The sequence below is a fragment of the Clinocottus analis genome, unplaced genomic scaffold (assembly GCF_023055335.1).
Source record: "Clinocottus analis isolate CAN_PGR_092001 unplaced genomic scaffold, fCliAna1.0.p SCAF_16, whole genome shotgun sequence".
NCBI lineage: Eukaryota > Metazoa > Chordata > Actinopteri > Perciformes > Cottidae > Clinocottus > Clinocottus analis.
In genome coordinates, this window is record NW_027175887.1 from 4,949,339 (window position 1) to 4,969,370 (window position 20,032).

Consider the following 20,032-nt stretch of genomic DNA (forward strand, 5'->3'; position numbering starts at 1 on the left):
TGTGCCCAACATTCGTTACGTGAAAGGTTGAATTCTTCATGATGGGTTTTACGTCATCGTAGAGCGGAATAAAGTTATCGTGACTGTGAAAAATAACCTGCTTTTTACATATGACATCCCAATTTGACTGTTTCTTGAAACTCCCATTTTAGTCTTGTCTACTAGAAATGAAAAACACGGATTATGACAAAACATGTGTGATGCATGGTGCAGTATGAAAAGAAAATCAGATCACCATAACCCTTCCCTTTTTTTGACCCCAGTTTCCCGCCTGATAATTGGTGTAAAGTCCCTACCTACAAACTGTGCACTTTATGTATTGCTATGAGCATTGTCCAAAGCATCAGTGACTTTTGGGTGACATGTTTAGACTCGACATAAAGTGGACATCCACCTGTGAACAACTGTTTAAACATAGTGAGAAAATAGCGAATCTTGACGACGTGTGTGTTGTTTTTCTTCCTCTCCTGCAGAGTTCGCTGCCCTGGTGAAAGAATAGAAAGTCACCCGGTGTGACTGACTCGCACTCCGAGATCCCCTCCCAGCCACCGCTACATCCCGACACCCGCCGGCTCCCCCTTTCCTCCCCCTTTCCTCCCCCGCACCACCCCAGCCCGACTCCGAGCCCACCAGACTGCAGCCGCCTCCCGCTACTCTCCCTCCTCTTCCTCAGCCTCTCCCCCACGGCTGTCTTCGCTAGAAATGCAATGCTGCACTATAGGAAGTAAGCTGTGGCGCGCCACACTCCTCTTCAGTTGTCCCCGCAGCTAAATGCATCCTATTTATTTTTCCCTTTTTATACAAACTGTTCTTGTTTCTGTTTATGTATAGATATAAAACATGCCTGCAGGAATAAACCACACATTTTAAAGCATAAAGTAGATATTTAAAGAAAATAGGGATAAATAAAGGAAGACCCTAATGTCCTTCTGTATTTCTGACTTTAACTTCTTTCTTTTCTTCGCCAACACTTCCTCTCACTTCCCCTCGTTCTTTCTTTTCCCTTTTTCCATCTTTCTCTTTTCTCCATTGAGTTCACTCTTGGCACCTATCCCTCCCTCCCTCCCCCCTCCCTCCCCCATATCCTCCCATCCGTCTATCTATCTTTCCATCCCTTTCTCCTCTGGTAATGAGCTGTTGTAAAACATACCAAAAGAAGAAAGAGGTCAAGCTGTGAAAGAATAAAATTAAACGAGAAGAACAAAAAGCCTCGATAACACTGACTCCTCTGTTAATTCTCTCCTTTTGATGTGGCGCTCTTTATCTGATTCTTCACTCAATCCAGCTCTGCTTCTCTCTCCATCTCTCTGCCACTTCTATCAAGCAGAGCAAGCCAAGCGTATCTTGACAGCAACCTAGTAATATATAAAGGGGGTTTTCTTAAAGAAGGTCAAAATGACCCTCCGGCGTCATTTGTTCGTATTCATTAGCGTCGGCTGTGTCGCGGAAGCAGAGGCGGGAGGGAAGGAAACTGCGTGAAGACAAACTGTGTGTACCACATCACTGAGGAGCTTCTTTCTGAGCATTGTGAGTGTCGCTTCGCTGAAAGAGGAAAAGGAGGCGGAGGCCGCATGATTCCACTTGCCGAAGCGTCTTTATTGAGAAGTGCTGTGCTAGTTTAGCCGAGCCGTGCTGTCAGGCCATTAGCAGAATTGGATCCACGCTGAGGTTCAATTTGGGTTAAGTATCCCCAGCGGTGGACTCAAACAGGCAACGCGGGAATCCTCTTTAGTAGGCCATTTTACTGCCTGAGCAAATAAACACAGATCTGCAGCTTAGCGGCTATCACTTAGAAGACTGTTGAGCTCAGAGAGGCAGCAGACTGCTCAGGTCGGTGTCGCTCTCAAGACTGAGAAAGTCAGCGTGATTAAGTTGTTTATTGGGCCGTCAATATTTAATGCTACAGACAAAATAAATAATTGAACTCAAGTATAGTGAGGGACTTTAACTAATGATGTAATGTCAGTATTTCTGATTAGGTAACAACTTATTTGCAAGCTTATTTCTTAGATAAATATCATTCTGACGTCAGTAAAATATGCCACCAGAAACAGCTAAATAAATTGGTTAAAGTCATTATATGATGCTATAAAGACGGTATTGTATTATCCATGAACGCAGTGCATTTTTCATCACGTTTTTGGCTCAGACTACATTTTTTGCCCTATTTCTTTTTTTCTTTTACATGATCTGCCCGAGGGGAGATTTTCATTTTTCCACAAGTCATTTTCCGAGGTGAATTAGTCATGCAATTAATATGTATTAATGGATTTTCTGTGCACACAGACCACGGAGAGAGAAAAATAGTGGAGATGCAATCCAATGACAATACAAAAGATTATTTATCACGCATCCATCCCTGAGCTACAAATTACATACACACATCTTACATCAACTGTACACTAACACATCCTAGTCATTTACGTCCAAATGGACAATATAAGTCGTTCTCATATCTTCTATTGTCAAAAAGTCAGAAACCACAGAGAAGAGATGATTTAAAACCAGGTACAATTAATCCACAGTTTGTTACATGAACATATTGTTTCATCATGATTCAGTCTTACTTTCATACAAATGTTCAAACTAGAACCAATTATGAAAAAGTCAACATGATTAAAACCATTGCAACCCTAAAAACAACAAGATGTTTGTTATTCTGAGATCTAAAAATATACATCTAGAGTCCTGAAGCGAACCCAAAAATGATAAAACATTCATATATTTGTCTGTCCTTTCTCTCCAGCTTTGTGTCTCTTAGCAAACTGAGTGTTTCGAAAAGCAGGAAAACACTAGACGGCCTCCACTCACTCACACACACACACACACACACACACACACACACACACACACACACACACACACACACACACACACACACACACACTCCACATTCGCCATTTCAAATGTCAAGAATGAACAGTCGAGCTCAACGAAAGCGTTTTGTTTCGGGGGTGAAGATGTCATCGTCGATAAACATGCGGGGCCGATCGGTCATTGGTGGACGTGGGCTTCAGCTTGACCGTGGCAAACGGGTTGGTGCCCCTTCAAAATAAAAGAGGGAGCGTGAGATGTCAGAGGCAGAGGGGGAGAAAAGCATTGTTGCGCCTCACGGTGAAGGTTATAGCAAGAGAGAGGAGGACTTCATTTCACTCTGTTCAGGCCTCATCTGGCAAACTGTTCACCTGAAGTGAGAGCGAGAGTGATAGTCATGGTTCCCACACGGCCATGACTGAAATGGCTCCAGCACTGAAATGCACTTCAAACTCTAATGGAAGGAAACCATTCCTGTGCCATTTGGATCACTGCCCTCATCTGTTGTTCTCTCATTTAATGGGTTCATGATATTCTTCAAAAAAAAATATCATTATTTGGTGAAGAAGAGAACATGAGCTCCATTTACACACATTACAACCAGAGAGAGAGCTGAAGGGACATTAATCTTACCTCGGGAAGAGTTCTGGCTGTGATCCATGTGGTTTTGATCCCTGCAGAAAAATACATGAGAACGGTACGGGTGAGCAAAGGCCAATCCAAACCATAAACAACGTAGACGCACTAATGGAGGCTTAGCAGGCTCCGGCCCTCGACCCCGTCGCCCTGCTGCTTTCAGTCCTCCCACAAGCTGCTCATTCATGTGTTGAGCCAGTCAGATACACACAAACACACACACCAAAACACACACACACACACACACTTCAGCGAGTGTCCAGTTGACACACACTGCTAAATTGTATTTGTACAATAGGAATTGACAACGGAAAAACAGAAGAGACCGACCAGAGACACCAAGGAAAATGCATCAATGTCACAGTGAAATATAATCGATGTGCTTTGACCAAGGGGCAGATATTTGGGGTCACCCCGAACAATTGTGAAAATAAATATCTCACTTGTTGTCTCTTAAATATACCAACCATTGTTGGAATACTGATTTGTTTCGACAGAAACAGAAACGCTATTCAAACCACTGAGTGCTTGAATAACACCGAAGAGAAAACACATTGAAAGTACCATCACACCCTGGCAACCTGAAGGTTAAGTACCTGGACTTCAAATAGGTCCTCAGTCTAATCGTCTCAAGTACCAGCATGCCAAAACAAGATCACACACGCACACACACACACGCACACGACCTCCTCGGTCATACACCATCAGCAGCTGGAGCTTCCTCCCTGCATCCACCAGAAGGATGGGAGTGGAGCCGTGGAGAACAGCACCTTGCCACAGTGCCCCTGCTGGACAGACTGGCAAACACCAGCAAAGATGTACAAACTATGAGTGATCAGAGCGTTCCTCCTCAAGTCCCCGTTTGTTACGGACGCACACATCAATGTGGTACAGCAGCACTCTCTCGTAAGGCGCCTTCTCTGAGGGGATTGAGAGTTGAGAGGTTTTAAAATCACTCACTAAAGCTCTAAGGGTCAATAGAAAAGACGAATATTGGGCAACTATTGGGTTTCCAGTTGGTAAAAATCTTGGACAATACCATGTGACCATTAACAGCTTCTAAACACCGTAACTGCAGACCTGATGGACCAAGCTCTTTATGACTGATTACTTACTGACATTTGATTAATGAGAAAGTGAGAAACCCATCAGCACTTAATAATGGATCACCAGTGTCTCAAACTGTGTTATTACCAAGTAAAAAGTTGTTCTTCTAAATGTCTAATTTCAAAACGGATTCATAAAGACATTAATTATGTCATATCAACAATTTAGAAAAAGGTTTCTCATAAAAAAAAAAAAATACTCCCCAAAAAAGACAAATATTGCTATAATGTGATAAATAGGGAAAGAGTGAGAAATGATTGATATTGATGTACCTGCTTTTCCGAGTTAGACTCGGCTCTTTTGTCAGGCGTCGGTGTGATGGTGCGCGTCTCGTGCTGTTTGTATAAAGATAACGGCGGCGGAGGGGGCGGGCCTCCGCTGTGGCTGCTGCTTCCTGGTTGGTCGAGCAGGTTGCTCATGCTGCTGCTGCTTCGGAGAGAAGAGCTGGAGAAATGACAAAACCATTGTATTATTTTATCATTTCAAATCACTCGTCTTCTTTGTTGAAGAAGTGTAGTGATGTTTGTCTTTCATACTTAACATATATTCGATTTGAATACACACAATATGAGTTAAACCATGTTTTCCATTTTGAAGTATATGAAATGTCAAATTCATAATCTCAGTGCATGTGAATTCCTATTTTAAGCTTTTAGATGTGTGGCATGTGTCCTGAGTGACTGAGTGATAATTTAGTTTTAACTTCGTATTGTATTTGCTCACAGCAACGGGTCACCCACATATCTTAAATAGTTCATGGTTTTATTCCGGGCCTGAGCTTCATACTGACCCTCTTTAAAAGTGATGGACCCATAAAACAATAAGGACAGCCTGGGGGAGCAGCCAAATAAGTCCTGTATCGTGTTTGAATGGCAAATATTTTTGGTTGAAAGTCTCTCCATCCATTCTTAATGGCTGCAAATAAATATTGAATAACTCCTTTGAGTTGTGGGAGGTAAGACAAGAAGCAACGTTCAAAACACCCCACTTCAAGAATCACAACACAAATAGATGGTTTTCAAGTATATTTTGTAGAAAAGGTAACATGGGTGTCGTCCAGCAAACCTCCATGAAACCACAACGTTCTGCTTTGAAGCGTCGGATGTTACCCGTGATGATGAGTCGGCTTTAAAGTCCTGATATGCAAACTTTGTTCCTGTTGGACCGACGCATGCAAGCTGCTTCTCCTTGTTTCCTCTGAGCTAAGCTAAGCTAACCGGCTTCATATTGACAGTATGGACGACCTTCTTAAAACCTCTTCTTTCGCCTTGACGGCAGATGGAGAGTCATTTTCTCAAACAGCCTACAATTTGCGTGACATTGTTGTTATTCGACAGTCATAACTGATTACATGTTGAATACATTTTCTTGGATGTTTACCCAGAGCTGGTTGTCTTTGGAGGATCATCCAATGCTTCCACATAGGCGACTGGAAACCACCCCTCACTGAAACCACAAGGGACACAAAGTAAAGGGCAAGGGCAATTACATTTTGTTCAGATATTCACAGCCCCAGAGGATGAACCCTAATGTCAAAATCTGAACGTGTCCAATACTTTGGTTTATTACTAGACATACCTGCTAAACTAGTGGAAGCGCTACGGCTAATAAGCCGTAACGTGGCACGCTAGCATGAGAAAACTCAGATAATTAACATCGAAAGCATTATGCTAAATATGAGCATGTTAGCATTATCATGATTGTCAGCATATTAGCATACCGACGTTAGCATTAGCTCAAATAACCCTTGTGCTTGAGTGCAGTGTCCCGGAGCAGCTGGAGTTGCTATATCATGTTTCTGACAGCAAAAAAACAAACAAAAACAGAAAGCACAACCGTAGAAAGGAGGCTGGTTCACAGTTTTGTACTGTAACACATACTGACAGTGGCCACAGATACACGGTGGTTAGGCCACCTTAACAGGCTCGCACACACTGACCGTGAGCTGCTGTCAGCGCGGCCATACAGCCAGCCGTTTCGGGGCTGTTGGACCAGCACAGTGATCGTCTCGCCCCTGCTGAAGGGCAGCAGGGTGGGGTTGGAGCCCCCGGGCTGGTGGGCCACCCGGGCCCTCGTGGATCTTCCCCCTGCAGGGCGAGAAACGCTTCCCTGGGGAGACGGAGCTGGAGAGATGACAAATGAAACGCGTCAGTTGACTGAGGATAGTCTGTTAAAGCAGAAGTTTGATGATAAACCCAGCGCGTTGCCAAGAAGGATCTCTGGTGAGATGATTAATTAAAAACTATAAGCGACTAGGATTGATTTCTTTAATTATGGCCCTGGAAATCGTAACTCAGGGGGTTAGCAGACTACTAAATATCTTTCTCTATGTAAAATAGTTTTTGCTTTGATGGCAGGGGACGCACTTCAATGAATTATACCGAAGACGGGGGCCTTGTTTTTCCTCTCTCGCGTCGCTTGGGCAAACAAGACTGCTGCACATCCCGATTCTGCCCTTCTGACACATTATGAGCGCTATTTAATATTCTGGCAATTATTAATTGTCTGTTTTTTGATACATCGTTACTTTATCTATTTATTTATTTTTACCATAGATAGGCAAGCCAAGTAATTAGACGAACTTTGTGCACAGGTAATTTCAAATGGGGAGATATGAAAGTGTGTGATGTGCAAAATTATGAAGAGGGAGAGAAAGATGGATGAGAGAGAGAGAGAGAGAGAAACATAGATAAAAGGCTTAAAGAAAGATAAAACGGGTGGTGGAGGGGAATCAAAATGAGCACTGATGGAGGCATTAAAGGCAGAAAAAAACATAAGAGGAAATATGTGGCTGTGAAGTAAAACCAGCATCGTCTGCATCGCCCTCACCTCTCGACGGGACGTTGCCGAGCGGCAGCTCCTCTCTGCTCCTTCTCACCTCCTCCTTCATCCCCATCTGTAAAACAAGCAAGGTTATTGTAAACCTCAAGAGGTACTGCAGTCACAAAGGCACGATTTTTATGTAAATAAACACACAAAATAAAGAAAGCAGTCGCCCAAGATGTGACGGACGTCGCTGGTCGAAGAGCAAAACCTCCTATCTGAGAATACTAAACAAAACATGTTGTTTTCTTGCAGGATGCTATTCGTTAAGGACACCCAACACATAATAGAAAAGAAAAATACAAATACAGAAAAATAAGTGTAGATAGGGGATAGGAGGTTCCCCACATTTTTCCTGTATCACATTGCAGATAGGAGGTTTTGCACTTTGCCCATCCATATCCTGTGCGTTACGTAAGTCATGTGTCATGTGTGACTGCAGAAGCACAACTCAAATATCTGTCCTAAGCGGCTCACCAGCTTCTCTCCCTTTCTCCGTTGTAAGCGAAGGATAAATCCCACGTCGAACCAAAACAAACCCAGAATCCGTGTTAATCCTGCGATTGTTATTACAGTAGGATGGGGGATCTGTGGGGTTGGTCGGCATGTCACCTCAGGAACACTGACACTGACGGGGTTTATCTCAAGGCCGTCTCTGTTGTCTACTTGAATGGTAATTGCAGCATTCATACAAATAATCGTATGGTTTTCAGTTTGGGGAATCATCCAGAGTTAACTGTATAGAGAGGTGGATGTAACTCGAGGACTCATGTGTTTATTTAGTGGAGGTTCAGATTATAGTGTTTGTACAGAAAAGCCCCATCACAATCACATATTCATCCCTTTCATGCCAGACAATATGTAATCTCTGTCTTCTTGTTTCATCTTCAGGTTTAATCCCCCTCAGAAAGCTTTCCTCTCACAGGAAACTGATTTCAAATCATATCAGGCTCCAACCACTAGAGGGCACCGCAGTAACAAAGATATGATTGGAATAATAATAGTTTCCTCCAACACAGGAGAGCATGAGCATTGTTCATTTTCTTTGTTGCACACATTCACTTTAAACCAAAAAACATGAATGAAACAGATATTTTCTCAGTCCAACAGGAGTTTTGACAGATTCAAATGCGTCATTCTGCTCTGATGTGCTTTAATAATTCAGGGAAAACGACTGATTTCTATAAACTGAACTCACAGAGTCGACCCTCGCGGTGGGCCGTCTGGCCTCGGGTCCTCTGGTAGCATCGGCCTCCTGGGTCCAGGCCTCAGCTGTCTGCTGCAGGGATCCTCCGGTCTGCGCACACACACACACACACACACACACACACACACACACACACACACACAGTTATAATACTTGTATAAAACTAATAAACAGATAACAAGAGCAGACTAACAGCGGGGAGCGGGCGCGTAAAACCGTAACATGAGGAATGAAGAGGGTTTGTTCACAAAATCCTGATGATTTCCAGTGAGAGTAAACACCCTTTATCAGGACATTATTGACGATACAGTGCTGCCCCTCGTACCTTATTGCTTAAATACCTTAAATAGGTTTGTGTTTAAATGTTGTATGTGCTATTTCTATCAGACCGGCATCTCTTCCTGTTTGTCAGTCTGATGTCTAATGAGTACAGAATAAAAACTGACATTGTGAATTTTAAATGTTATAATAAAACTTATAACTGAGATATTTACCAAGTTACTGATTATTTATCTATTTGGATGGTTTTATCTAATTACCCCCCCTTTGACTTAAAAAAAATAAAAATAAATTCAACACATCTGAGTCATCCTTGACATCCCAAAAAAACAAACTTGATAAAACAAATAGAAAATAATCAAAACAGTAGCATTAGTATTATTATCAGTTAGTATCGCGTATAATAATAATAATATAAACTCTAATCCTTACATACACGGACACCCACACTAACAAGTGTCCATACACATACACATCCACCCACATGGCCGCACACTTCCACATACACACTCCACCAGCAGCGCTCAACAAGGAGGGAACAGCCCTTGATTTTTCATGATAGATAGATAGATAATTACTTTATTGAGCCCCAACGGGAAATTCAAGATTCAAGTCATCATTTTGTCTTTTCTGTTTTTTTAATTTTGCCTTAAGTCCTGTAGTTACATTCTAAATTAGATATGTTCGGTCTTTATCTTGGTTGGAGGGCGGCTCGTCAGCCACCGAGTACAGCGAGTACACAAACAGGAACACATGTCCGAACAGTCCTGAACCGCTGGCCCCGTCTCAAAGGGCTTCGTTACATCATCACGATACCTGGCAATAAAAGGTGTCGGGCTCAGTGACATGTTTAATTGGGTCAGTGGAGTTATGTCGTAAAGATCGAGCCAGCAGTCCAGAGTTCAAACAGACTACCTGCTATTATAATAATAACTGTAATAACACAAAGAACGGGCGCTCCTGCTGAAGGCAGTGTGTGTGTCTGTGTGTGTGTACCTGCTGTTCTGCGATTGACCTTTGTTATGAAGGAGAGGAATTCCCCCACGGGGACAGATAAAGTCTCGTAATCATTACACATTGATGAGACGTCTCTTCTGAGTTCCTCCCCGTCATTGCTCCTCTGAGATCCGATGCAATGACCTCCCGACCCTTTTGGCAACTGCAGCCAATTAGCCCAAACAAACCATAAAATATTGCATTCACAAAGGCTATTTGAAGAAGGCTGTGTACCTTATTCATGAGGCGGGCGATGGACTGGATGAGGCCGCAGTGTTTCTCCGTCAGGAAGCGATATCGCCTCTCCTCCTCCTTCAGAGCCTCGGTGTGGCTCTCCCTGAGGAACTGTGTGTACTCGCCATAATCCTGCAGATACACATGATTGACAGTTCACATATATATATATACACACACACACACACACACACTATACGAGGACACACTCCTATACAGCGGTGCTGAGTTGTTGCTCCAGGGTGCAGAAGGAGAGATCGATACCTGGTTGTCTCCTCTCCTCAGCTGCCTCTCCAGAGCTGCTGCCTGGTCGTGGACCTCCATCTCGTAGTGTTTCCTGCTTCCCTGCAGCCGAGACAATTCACATCACGTCCGTGTGCGATCATTTCAGTCACCCGGGTCACAATTTCGCAATCCATTGGAAATTCAAATCAGGTTTTTCTCATTATTTCTAGTGACAGATTCCCATTACACCCCGCAGTTCTTCATTCGACTTCCTGGAAATGATGACGAGATAACGGCTCGCCGTGTGCAAGATTCCCTTTTGACCGTGTCGTGTCCTTTGCGTTGGCCCTGACTCACTGATATGTAATCTTTGTCCAGTCTGACGTTGGTGTCCATCTCCTGAAGGACCTCCATCGTGAACCAGCGGAACTGGAACGGGACAACATCAGATCAAACACGAGAGGAAGAGGAGCAGCTGAGAGTTAAGCGTGAATGAGTGTGTCCATGTAACGCACCACTCCATCCAGCTGCCCCGTGAGTTGTCGTTGGCTCTCAGAGATCTGAATCAGGACATCTCCTTTAACACAATTGCATTAGGCTCACATCATTATCATCACTTAATGTATGACGATAAAACAATAAAATAACATTGTGCTGATTAAATCCACCCCTGTTGTTCAGTAACCTCTTGAACACTCGGCCTCCGGCTGAGGTCCTGCTGCAGGGCGACCTGCCCAAAATGTATGGAGTGTATCTTTACGGCGACAAGGTCTATTTTGGATCATCATGAAGGGAACGCCTGTTTGATTTGCAAGCGTCAGCATGTATGTGACTAAGGTCATGTGAATGACGATGGAGGAAATCATGAATAAAAATAGATGGACCGCTTTGGAGTGAACGTCACGGCAGTTTCAGACTCCACGTCGACCAAATCATACCCAAAGCTAAGTTGTATGAACAAAGTCACTGTTTCAATGGCTCACCGTGCTCTCTGGACCAATAATGTGTCACTGGTGTTGCTTCCTGAAGGCACAAGGTAACTGACTTGACGGTTAATCTGTATTTGTTTTAATGCAGTTTCCTTGTCCCTCTGCCAATTGTTCTTACAGTAGCTTTCATCCGTATCTGACCCTGTTCTCCCTCTGTTTTCTGCACAGTTGCCTCCGGTACACAGCCAACTGCGGTCTTGAGCCTGTATTGAAACAGTGAGCTATATAGCTCGGGGGCAAAGCGCCAAAGCCTTTCCAAAGCAGTTTGAATATCAGCTTTTATCGTGCCATAACACTGCGTTCTGGAGAGCGTTGCTCGTGTAGTTTGGCTCGTCATTGTCCCTGACATGCACGCTGGGAATCATTTCCTCTCGAGGAAACGGTGCAGTGAGAGTACTAATGATACAGTTTGGACAGTATGTTCAACTCCAGCCACTAAAGCGAACACGACTCCCCTTTAAGTGGCTGAAAGCGAGCGGAGCGCGGCCCGCTGCCTGTCGTCGTCGATTATTCATGCTCCCAGCTGGCCTCGGATCCCTCCTCTGCCAACACTTCTTGGCTCAAACTCACAGAAAAACAGTCTTAAACATTCATGTGTTTGAACCCTCCTTTTGTCGCACAGTAAGTAGAAATCCAATGAATTAGTTCTGCCACACTTTTGGCTTCACTTGAGCCCGATGCCTTTCCTCAGGTCGGGTTCACGTTTCTAAGTCCTTTAAAAGCAAAGTAAAATACACTAATTCAACTTATCACAGCAGGTTATGTTGAACGCACTTACACATCAAAGGGTATGCTCACCACACGCACACACGCACGCACACTCTCGCTACACGTGCACTATGTCCTGGAAATCGTGAAAGTAATAAAGCGCCGCCAGAAGGTAAACTTTGGTGTCCGTGACGCTGAAGAATACAAGAATACTGTGGAATTAGTTTCATGACCACAAACACATCACAGACTCACATCCTGGATCGGAGGTACAGCGTGAACGTCTTTGTGTTTCCACGCGCTCGTCGTTTGTGTGTCCATACATACCCAGGGAGCGTGAAGATACGGTGTGGAAGGCGTTCTCTCCGATCTTTGAAAGTGCAGTGAAGTAGGCGTCGCTTGTCACAGCCAAAGCTGAAACAACACAAACATTTGAAACGCAAATTCATTTGCTGCGGCTCTTGTCCCTGGCAGGGGACGACACGCAGGTAAACAGGGCCATTCATTACGAAAAAAAAGAGAGGAAATTATTCAATAATTCAAATGTCCAGACATACAAATATCTTTGTGTTATCAAGTGGAAATATGTTCACCTAAAAAAGTGAAACATTCACAGATAAATCCAATTTGTCAGAGCAATAACCATAAAGTTCTGCATCGCTCTTGTTGACCAGCAGCCCAGCAGCTATAAACACTGCTCAGGTTTAATTTATCAGTAGATTGTAAATAACATCATCAAATTGATTTAAAGGTTGACATAAAGCTACAGTTTCAACCCCTTTCTCTAGTTGCTGCAGTGGGAGTCAAAAGGGGTCAAATCCCATCTTGACCCCAATTAAATCTCCAGCCTGGTGTTGAGCATGTAATTAGTTCCCGTGCAGAGTCCTTCGGCTCTTTCCTTTCCAGCAAGAGGGGATAACGCGTTTTTGGAGCAAACCAATCAGACAGCACAATCCCAGAGGCAGCGTGACAAATTGATTTCAATAATGAAAGAGATGGTGCTTCATTAACAATGGATACAGGAGAGCCTGAGCTGCATGCACTACCTATTTTAAAGCAATAGAGTATTTCAAAAGTGCACGAGAATCAGCAGAATACGTTACATGTGTTTGCTCTTTGAGCTCATTACGTGTCGTGAGGTTATTGCTCTCCCCTGAACATACGCAGTGAGCCTCGGTGCAGGCGGCTGACAGAAGACATAATCGTCTGTTTTATGTCTGCGGGGCTTTTGCAGGAACTTTGGGTTGCGACGGATCAGCTGTTGAGGATGTATTACTCGCATGTATTAAACAAACCCCTGTAGTGGAATACCACGTGGGAGAAATGGCTTCTGCTGCATGTCAGCCTTTCACATTCAATGCATTGCGGGGGGAATAGAGGTGATTATGATGTGGCTCATTAAGACGCGACATATACACGCAAGAACTGTGCCTTTGGATTCATATGAATTCATCCTGACTTCTGCTCTTCCTCACAGGACTCAAGTGACACGCGGTCAAATGAATTCAAGACTATTCAGTATCCTCAATCCCTGCCTCTGCATATGGAAATGTAGAGTGTTGGTCTGGTGGCAGAATATTCATAACCGCCTCTGCAGGCCTTGGTTATGGGCCCATAATCAAGACCATAACAGCACCTGGATATCTCCAAAGCATATTGACTTTAGAATTAGGTCCAGTGAGATATAGATGCCCGGCAGCGCCCACGATCCACGGAAAGACATTTGAGTTTGTTTAGTTTATTGCGCTCTTAAAAGTAGCTGAGAACGTCACACGCAGATTACCGGAAAGTGAGAGAGTCTCTTCGGCAGGTTGTGTGTTTTCATGTCGTTTTGTTTAATCTTACCCTGGAAAGCTTGGACGTATCTGTTACCCAGCGAGACCAGTGTCTGTAGGCTTGGGTTGAACTCATCCATCAAGCTCTGTTTGGAGAAACACACACACACAGACACACACACGTCACAGTTTCTGTTGAGTTTTCAAAAGTCATGAGAACTTTAAGACCTGCCTGAAGGAGAATCAATGGAATCCATCTTTAATTTAATCTGTATTTATGAGCTCCGGCTCCCGCTCCCAACACCGGAGCAGCGACAGCCTCACACTCCAGCAGGGAAACTTTGCTCCTTGAATTTGAAAATGACTTTGTGCATTCACATCGTGCTCGCTTGGCAGAATTCACAGAATAACAAAAAAGGTTTATCTGAGCTTCACTCCTCAGTAACCAGGACATGTTTCTCTGTTTCTCCAGAAACTCGTCAACTCTTCAGAAGCAACGACAAAACAGGACGTGCCACTCGGGGACGTTGCTGTCTAACTGGAGCCCACACGAAGTCTCTGCTGCTTACCGAGTAAATCCTCAAGGTGGAGCGATGCAGCTGCTCACTGTTCATGCCCGACATGTTTGTATCCAGTCTTCCGTCGGTGAATCCTCAGGAGGCTCTGCGGGCCTTAAACCATCCAGCAAATGTCCCACAGAGAGAAACGAGCTAGTGGTATTGAACTGGACGAGGAGAGGAGGAGAAGAGGAGAAGAGGAGAGGAGGAGAGGAGGAGAGGAGGAGAGGAGGCGGCGGGTTAATGTGCCGGTAACCGACACCACTGTGCCTGAGAAAGACAGGAGTAAATAATTAATCATGGCTCAACCATAAAACACACTGACACAAGCTGTAAACCCTGACTGTGTGTGTGTGTGTGTGTGTGTGTGTGTGTGTGTGTGTGTTTGTGTGTGTGTGTGTGTGTGTGTGTGTGTGTGTGTGTGTACTTGGCACATTATGTTTTATGCAAGATTATATCAGAGATCTGTTTTCTTGGAATGATTACATGTACTTTTAGAAATGAGTCATGAATATCTATTCTTCAATCCGTCTTCAGGTATTGGGCGGAGTCCTGAGCTAAACGTTTCGAAATATTTTTGGAAACTTTGAAACCGTCTTGATATTTTTTAGTACGTTTAATGTGAAGCTCTAAATAGCGAGGTTTGAGGTTTGAATGAAGCTCATCTTAGTAAAGATGAAATGCTTTGAAACCCCCCAAATAAAAACACTCCCTCTTCTATTCTGGGTTTAATTGGAAAGGTAAATACTGCCCCATGCTTCTGGATCACTCATTTACCAAGTCATCTAATCTTTGTTACATCTTTAGATGGATGACTACGGCCAATCTGGGATTATGATGTATTATGATTAATATTTAAATGATTATTTATTCATCACATTCTTCAATCACGGTTGTGATTGTAATTTGTGGCATTCATGTCTTCTTGTGTCTGCTCAAACATGACGTGTGTGTCAGGGACTATTTTCCAGTGCGGTTAACACACATTAACACACATTTGGTTCACTGGTGAGTAGGCGGCAGCAGGATGGCGTCTATGGGACAGACAGAGATGAAACGACAGTGTTAACGTGACATGTGTGGTGTTTGGTGAGCAGCGGCTGAGCCACTGAAACGCTGTGACTCACCTATTAGTGTGACATTTAGACAATGGAGCACTTTGGACCTCTGGAGCAGAGGAAAACAAAAGTGAAGAATGTGTCTCCTCAGCACATGGCGACGGAAAACATCTGAACCAGAGCCAGGTTTTCTGTAATAATCTGTATATTCAGGAAAACCTTTTCACATTTCTAAAACAAATACAAGTTTGAGGCGAAGTTTGGATTGGGGCTACATAAATGAAAGTGACGTTTATAAAAATGTCACAAAGTCAACTTGTAATTCAAGCATATTTTGAAATCCGTGATCCCAATCCTTTAATACGTTAATGCCGCTATTCTCCTTTTTGATTGGTTTACGCATAATTCAGTGGTCATATGCGCTAAAAAGCCGATAATCCTTGTACTTTAATCACTTCACATGTCAAAATCCAACCGGCTGCAAGGGAAAAAAGAGCAGTGGTGTCCCCACACTATTTCTAAAACATTTAATAAAACATGTTCTTGATGATCGGTCATCATTTTCTGTTGTACATAGACTATTAGTATCAGTAAGCTGAACCATAAGCAATATTAATGACTGAGAGAAAACAATCTCTTTTTCTACCAGTGTCCAAAACAAAACAGTAAAAGACAGAGAGAGAGAGTTGCTCTGTGATATTTGATCACAACCCAGTGGAGAGAAACGTATTGATTTCTGTCCTTACTTGAACCATCATATTTTGGCATTCGGCGCCGTAGCTGCTGCTGCCGAGCTCAAACACACACAGCCGAGAGCTGCGCTCGGCCCCCGACGCTCCGACGGACTGATTTGTATTCTCAAACGGCAGATTTGTTCTTGTCTGGGACATGTCAGCGTCATTGAACTCCCCATGAACTCCTCGTGGAGATGTGCAGGTGTCACATGGACGGTGACGCGTCCCTTCAGAGAAAGCATGTAGGGTGTTGTGGTCAGAGGATCACGTGTCAGGAGCGTCTGAGACGAGTCCGCACACGAGGTAAAGAGCGAACTGGGAAACATTTGCTTCTTGGGTTAGTTGTTCATAGTTCAGTAGCTTACTGAAGGCCCTGGCAGAGAAAGAGAGACACACACACATACGCACGCACACACTCACACACACAGACATAGAGAGCCTTGTACACTAGATGGCACCATAAACTTTCTGGACACATGACTTGAATTTTAAACAGCTTCATAACCCTCTGATTTAATCTCTGTCTTCTTCCCTCTCCCTTTCTCCTCATAAAGTAATATAAACTAGTGTTCAATATTTCAAGTGTTAGCACACACACACACACACACACACACACACACACACACACACACAGCAAACTAACACTCTCACACAAGAAGCAGACTTTTATGGGTTTAGTGCAACACACTGCAGTGCTGGTTGTAATCTATAATGGAGCATCAGTCATGCGGGAGGTTGTCAGGCCCTTTTTCTAAATAAAAGCAGAAGTGCTACAATATAAATATGCTCAAGTCAAAAGTATTGGATACGGAAAGCACAGTGTACAGTGTTTCTCTCCAAATTGTAGTGGACTACAGCAGTATGAAGAATCATGAAACTGAAACAAGATAATTCCTTCAAAATGATGAAGTAAATGTACTTTGTTACTTTCCACCGCCGCTGACCATTAGCGGCTCTCTGATGTATTTGTACTGCTCGTTCTGCTGACGCGCTGGATCTATAAACAGCATATAACATTACAGCTCGCACAATCAAGCAGCAGATCCATGAAATGCATCAAAAGAAGGAGAAACAACACTGGCGTACACAACAACCATACTGAAATTCTTGATATATGTATTTAGAAAAAGGTGTCGCGCCACCACAATGGATTCCCGTTCAGCCCCCTGCTCACAAAGACGTCATCGGACAAAAAAGTCCCTCAGTGTTTTTCAGACTTAGTAACTGAGCAGCTCTGACCAAATCCCCATCACAGCTTATGGAGGAAATCCTGTGGAAAAAGTGCATCAGCATAATGAAAAACTCCCAGCCAGGAAAAACTTAAAAAGCTAACGTCACTGCAGCACACAGCATAAAGGTCATGACCGATTTATGATGAATCAAGCTCAGACTTACGGGCCACAGAGTCTCCCACCGAGGCTTTTATAGGCATAAAAGATCAGCAGTATATTGCCATCATTAACCGGGCAGCGGTCTGCAGAAGGCTTCACCCAAACTGACCTTTCCAATGCTCTCGCGGCCCTCACATTACAGCTGCGACTCAGCGGACTGTGCTGCAGTGCAATAAAACGTCATTACATCCTGTAATCCCTAAATGCATTCATGTACAGAGTCGTTAACGCCGCCATCCCCCCGCAACCGTGAAATTAAAAACATTTAAAGCGAGCAGGATCGCCACAATCATTATGTAACACGGCACCGAGCACGGTGGAAGTGACTGCAACGAGATCCCACACCACTGCTGCAATGCTATTTACAGCCAAAAGATTGCCACCGGTGACATTTAGTGTGCACGCTGAATACAAAAAGTGTGTCGCTCGGCAATCAGTCTGATGTGTGAGAAGTGATGGTTTTGTATTTACTTTTCCTGGGCTCTTGTCTCCATCTCTGCAGGAGTGCTTAACAATCTACTTTACTATTCTAGCGTTCCAGTGGAGACGAGAGCCCCGGCTATTTCTTGCTGCAGACACGTCTCACGCCGTCTCCCTCAGCACCGTCTATTAGAGCTTTCAGCGGCTGGGACTTTGAGAAGTCTTAGCTCAAATCCCACTTAATGCTTGTGTGAGAATGCTCATCACACACTCACTTCATGCACACGGCAAAGAGTTTTCTCACTCCTGTCTGTCTGTGTGTGTGAGTGTGTGTGAGTTTAATTTTCTCCCACACATAGGCCCGCTCATGCATGCTCATAAATATGCTTCTTAATTACACGTGTGTGTGTGTGTGTGTGTGTGTGTGTGTGTGTGTGTGTGTGTGTGTGTGTGTGTGTGTGTGTGTGCATCACATCGAGATTAAACTGTATGTTTTACTGCCAAGCATGGTTTAATCATGAGACATATACAGTAATACCAGCAGGTCTGTGTCAAGCCCTGCAACACACACACACACACACACACACACACACACACACACACACACACACACACACACACACACACACACAAGCACATAAACCCTGCTCGGGCCATCATTCTGTCATCTCTGCTGCTGGAGTTCTACAGGGAGCCTTCAGGCTGACTTATGGCCGTTCACACATTGCATTACAGCAGGTCTGTGATGTGTTGCTGAGCAAGAAAATATTAAGCCCAAGAGAGCGGGAAAAAAAACAATTTCCTGATGCGATACTGATTGCTATGCATGGCGGGGAGATCCAGTTTAGCATTTGCATCCTCAATGGAAGTGGCAGAGAAGAGAACAATCCTCCTCTCTGTCTGTGGCTTCTTAGCTGCAATGATGTGTTCAAAGAGCAAAAGGATTTGAGGATATCTCTCTCACACATTACACCATTACACCTCAACTAAACACTGCTGAACAGGTTAGCCACAGGCTCAACAGATGAAATGTTCACTTTAATGTTGTGCTATCAGACTGCATGGATCTCTCTCTCTCTCTCTCTCTCTCTCTCTCTCTCTCTCTCTCTCTCTCTCTCTCTCTCTCTCTCTCTCTCTGCACTAAGCGCGTGGTAGTCTACCCTGGACGGTAGGTCACCTGTGAGGTCATTACAAGCAGCCAGTGAGGTTCACCTGTGTGTCTGAACCACGTGGTAGTACTTTTTAACTGTTTCCGAGATTACATTTTTGTTGTGCAATCGATTTAATTGTTTTGGCAAAGTTTATTTTTATTTTTTTTATTCAGAATATGTTTTATTTACTTAATTATTTGACACAAATATAACAAGTAATACATGATGATGATATAACTTGCAAATGAAACATTAAATACCACAGAATTAAACAGCATTAAATACGTCTGTATCAATACACTAGATCAAAGACACAGGTAACAAAATGTATGGAAAAGGTAAACATCTTCACTCTGCGTCTCCTCATGAAGACACGGACCCCACAGCAGCAGCAGACTGTAATTATATAGTCGGTATTACATCTAGAGTAAGATTGATGAATTATGAACAAGTATGGATTAGTTGATGGTTTTTGTTTACATTAGTTTCAATATCTGTAATTATTAATAGATAAATACAATGGCCTGTCTCACCCTATCACCTCTCTCTCTCTCTCTCTCTCTCTCTCTCTCTCTCTCTCTCTCTCTCTCTCTCTCTCTCTCTCTCTCTCTCTCTCTCTCTCTCTCTCTCTCTCTCTCCTCTCATTGCTCCAGCATTAGCGGGCTGCACTCAGAGGGCATGCGCGCTGAACAGGGGGAGGAGGTCTCCCAGACTGTTTCTGATGTTTTGTGTTGACTCAATTATGGTGCAGAACTCTCATTTTCTAACCGCCTGTTCTTGAGGAAAGGAGGAAAAGTGAGTTTTTCTCCTCCCCCTCTCTCAATTTACAGACATGAACCTAAATTGACGTTTTTCTCGTTCTGGAGATTTTAGTTTCTCACGGAGTTGTCACTCATCATCTTCATAATTCGATTTTTCTTCTAATAAT

The 20,032-nt window shown here is 43.7% G+C and overlaps 2 protein-coding genes across 5 annotated transcripts in view; one reads left to right on the forward strand and one right to left on the reverse strand.

Moving 5' to 3' along the window:
• The window catches only part of pvalb6 (parvalbumin 6), a 37,302-nt gene extending 36,085 nt beyond the window's left edge, over positions 1–1,217 (forward strand). For all 4 annotated transcript variants that reach the window (XM_068578700.1, XM_068578702.1, XM_068578701.1 and 1 more), the window contains exon 5: positions 474–1,217. In XM_068578700.1, the coding sequence (XP_068434801.1) occupies positions 474–499 (26 nt within the window). In that variant the 3' untranslated portion in view covers positions 500–1,217. The remainder of the gene's footprint in view (positions 1–473) is intronic.
• Positions 1,218–2,963: 1,746 nt separating this feature from the next.
• On the reverse strand, positions 2,964–14,416 carry baiap2l2a (BAR/IMD domain containing adaptor protein 2 like 2a). The gene is made up of 14 exons (XM_068579355.1): positions 14,363–14,416; positions 13,864–13,939; positions 12,346–12,432; positions 10,837–10,898; positions 10,679–10,750; positions 10,361–10,441; positions 10,097–10,228; positions 8,570–8,677; positions 7,387–7,453; positions 6,497–6,680; positions 5,938–6,003; positions 4,830–5,001; positions 3,448–3,488; positions 2,964–3,045 (listed from the first exon to the last, which is right to left on the reverse strand). The coding sequence occupies exons 1-14, from the start codon at positions 14,414–14,416 to the stop codon at positions 2,964–2,966; spliced, it is 1,284 nt and encodes a 427-aa protein (XP_068435456.1).
• Positions 14,417–20,032: the final 5,616 nt, after the last annotated feature.

What these genes read in the sequence shown, in the direction of transcription:
- baiap2l2a (XM_068579355.1), bottom strand. Translation starts at nt 14,416, where the DNA reads ATGTCGGGCATGAACAGTGAGCAGCTGCATCGCTCCACCTTGAGGATT. An exon ending in ATACGTCCAAGCTTTCCAGG is followed by an intron (nt 12,433 to 13,863) that starts GTAAGATTAAAC and finishes GTGTTGTTTCAG; the next exon opens with CTTTGGCTGTGACAAGCGAC. An exon ending in CAGCCAGAACTCTTCCCGAG is followed by an intron (nt 3,046 to 3,447) that starts GTAAGATTAATG and finishes TTTATTTTGAAG; the next exon opens with GGGCACCAACCCGTTTGCCA.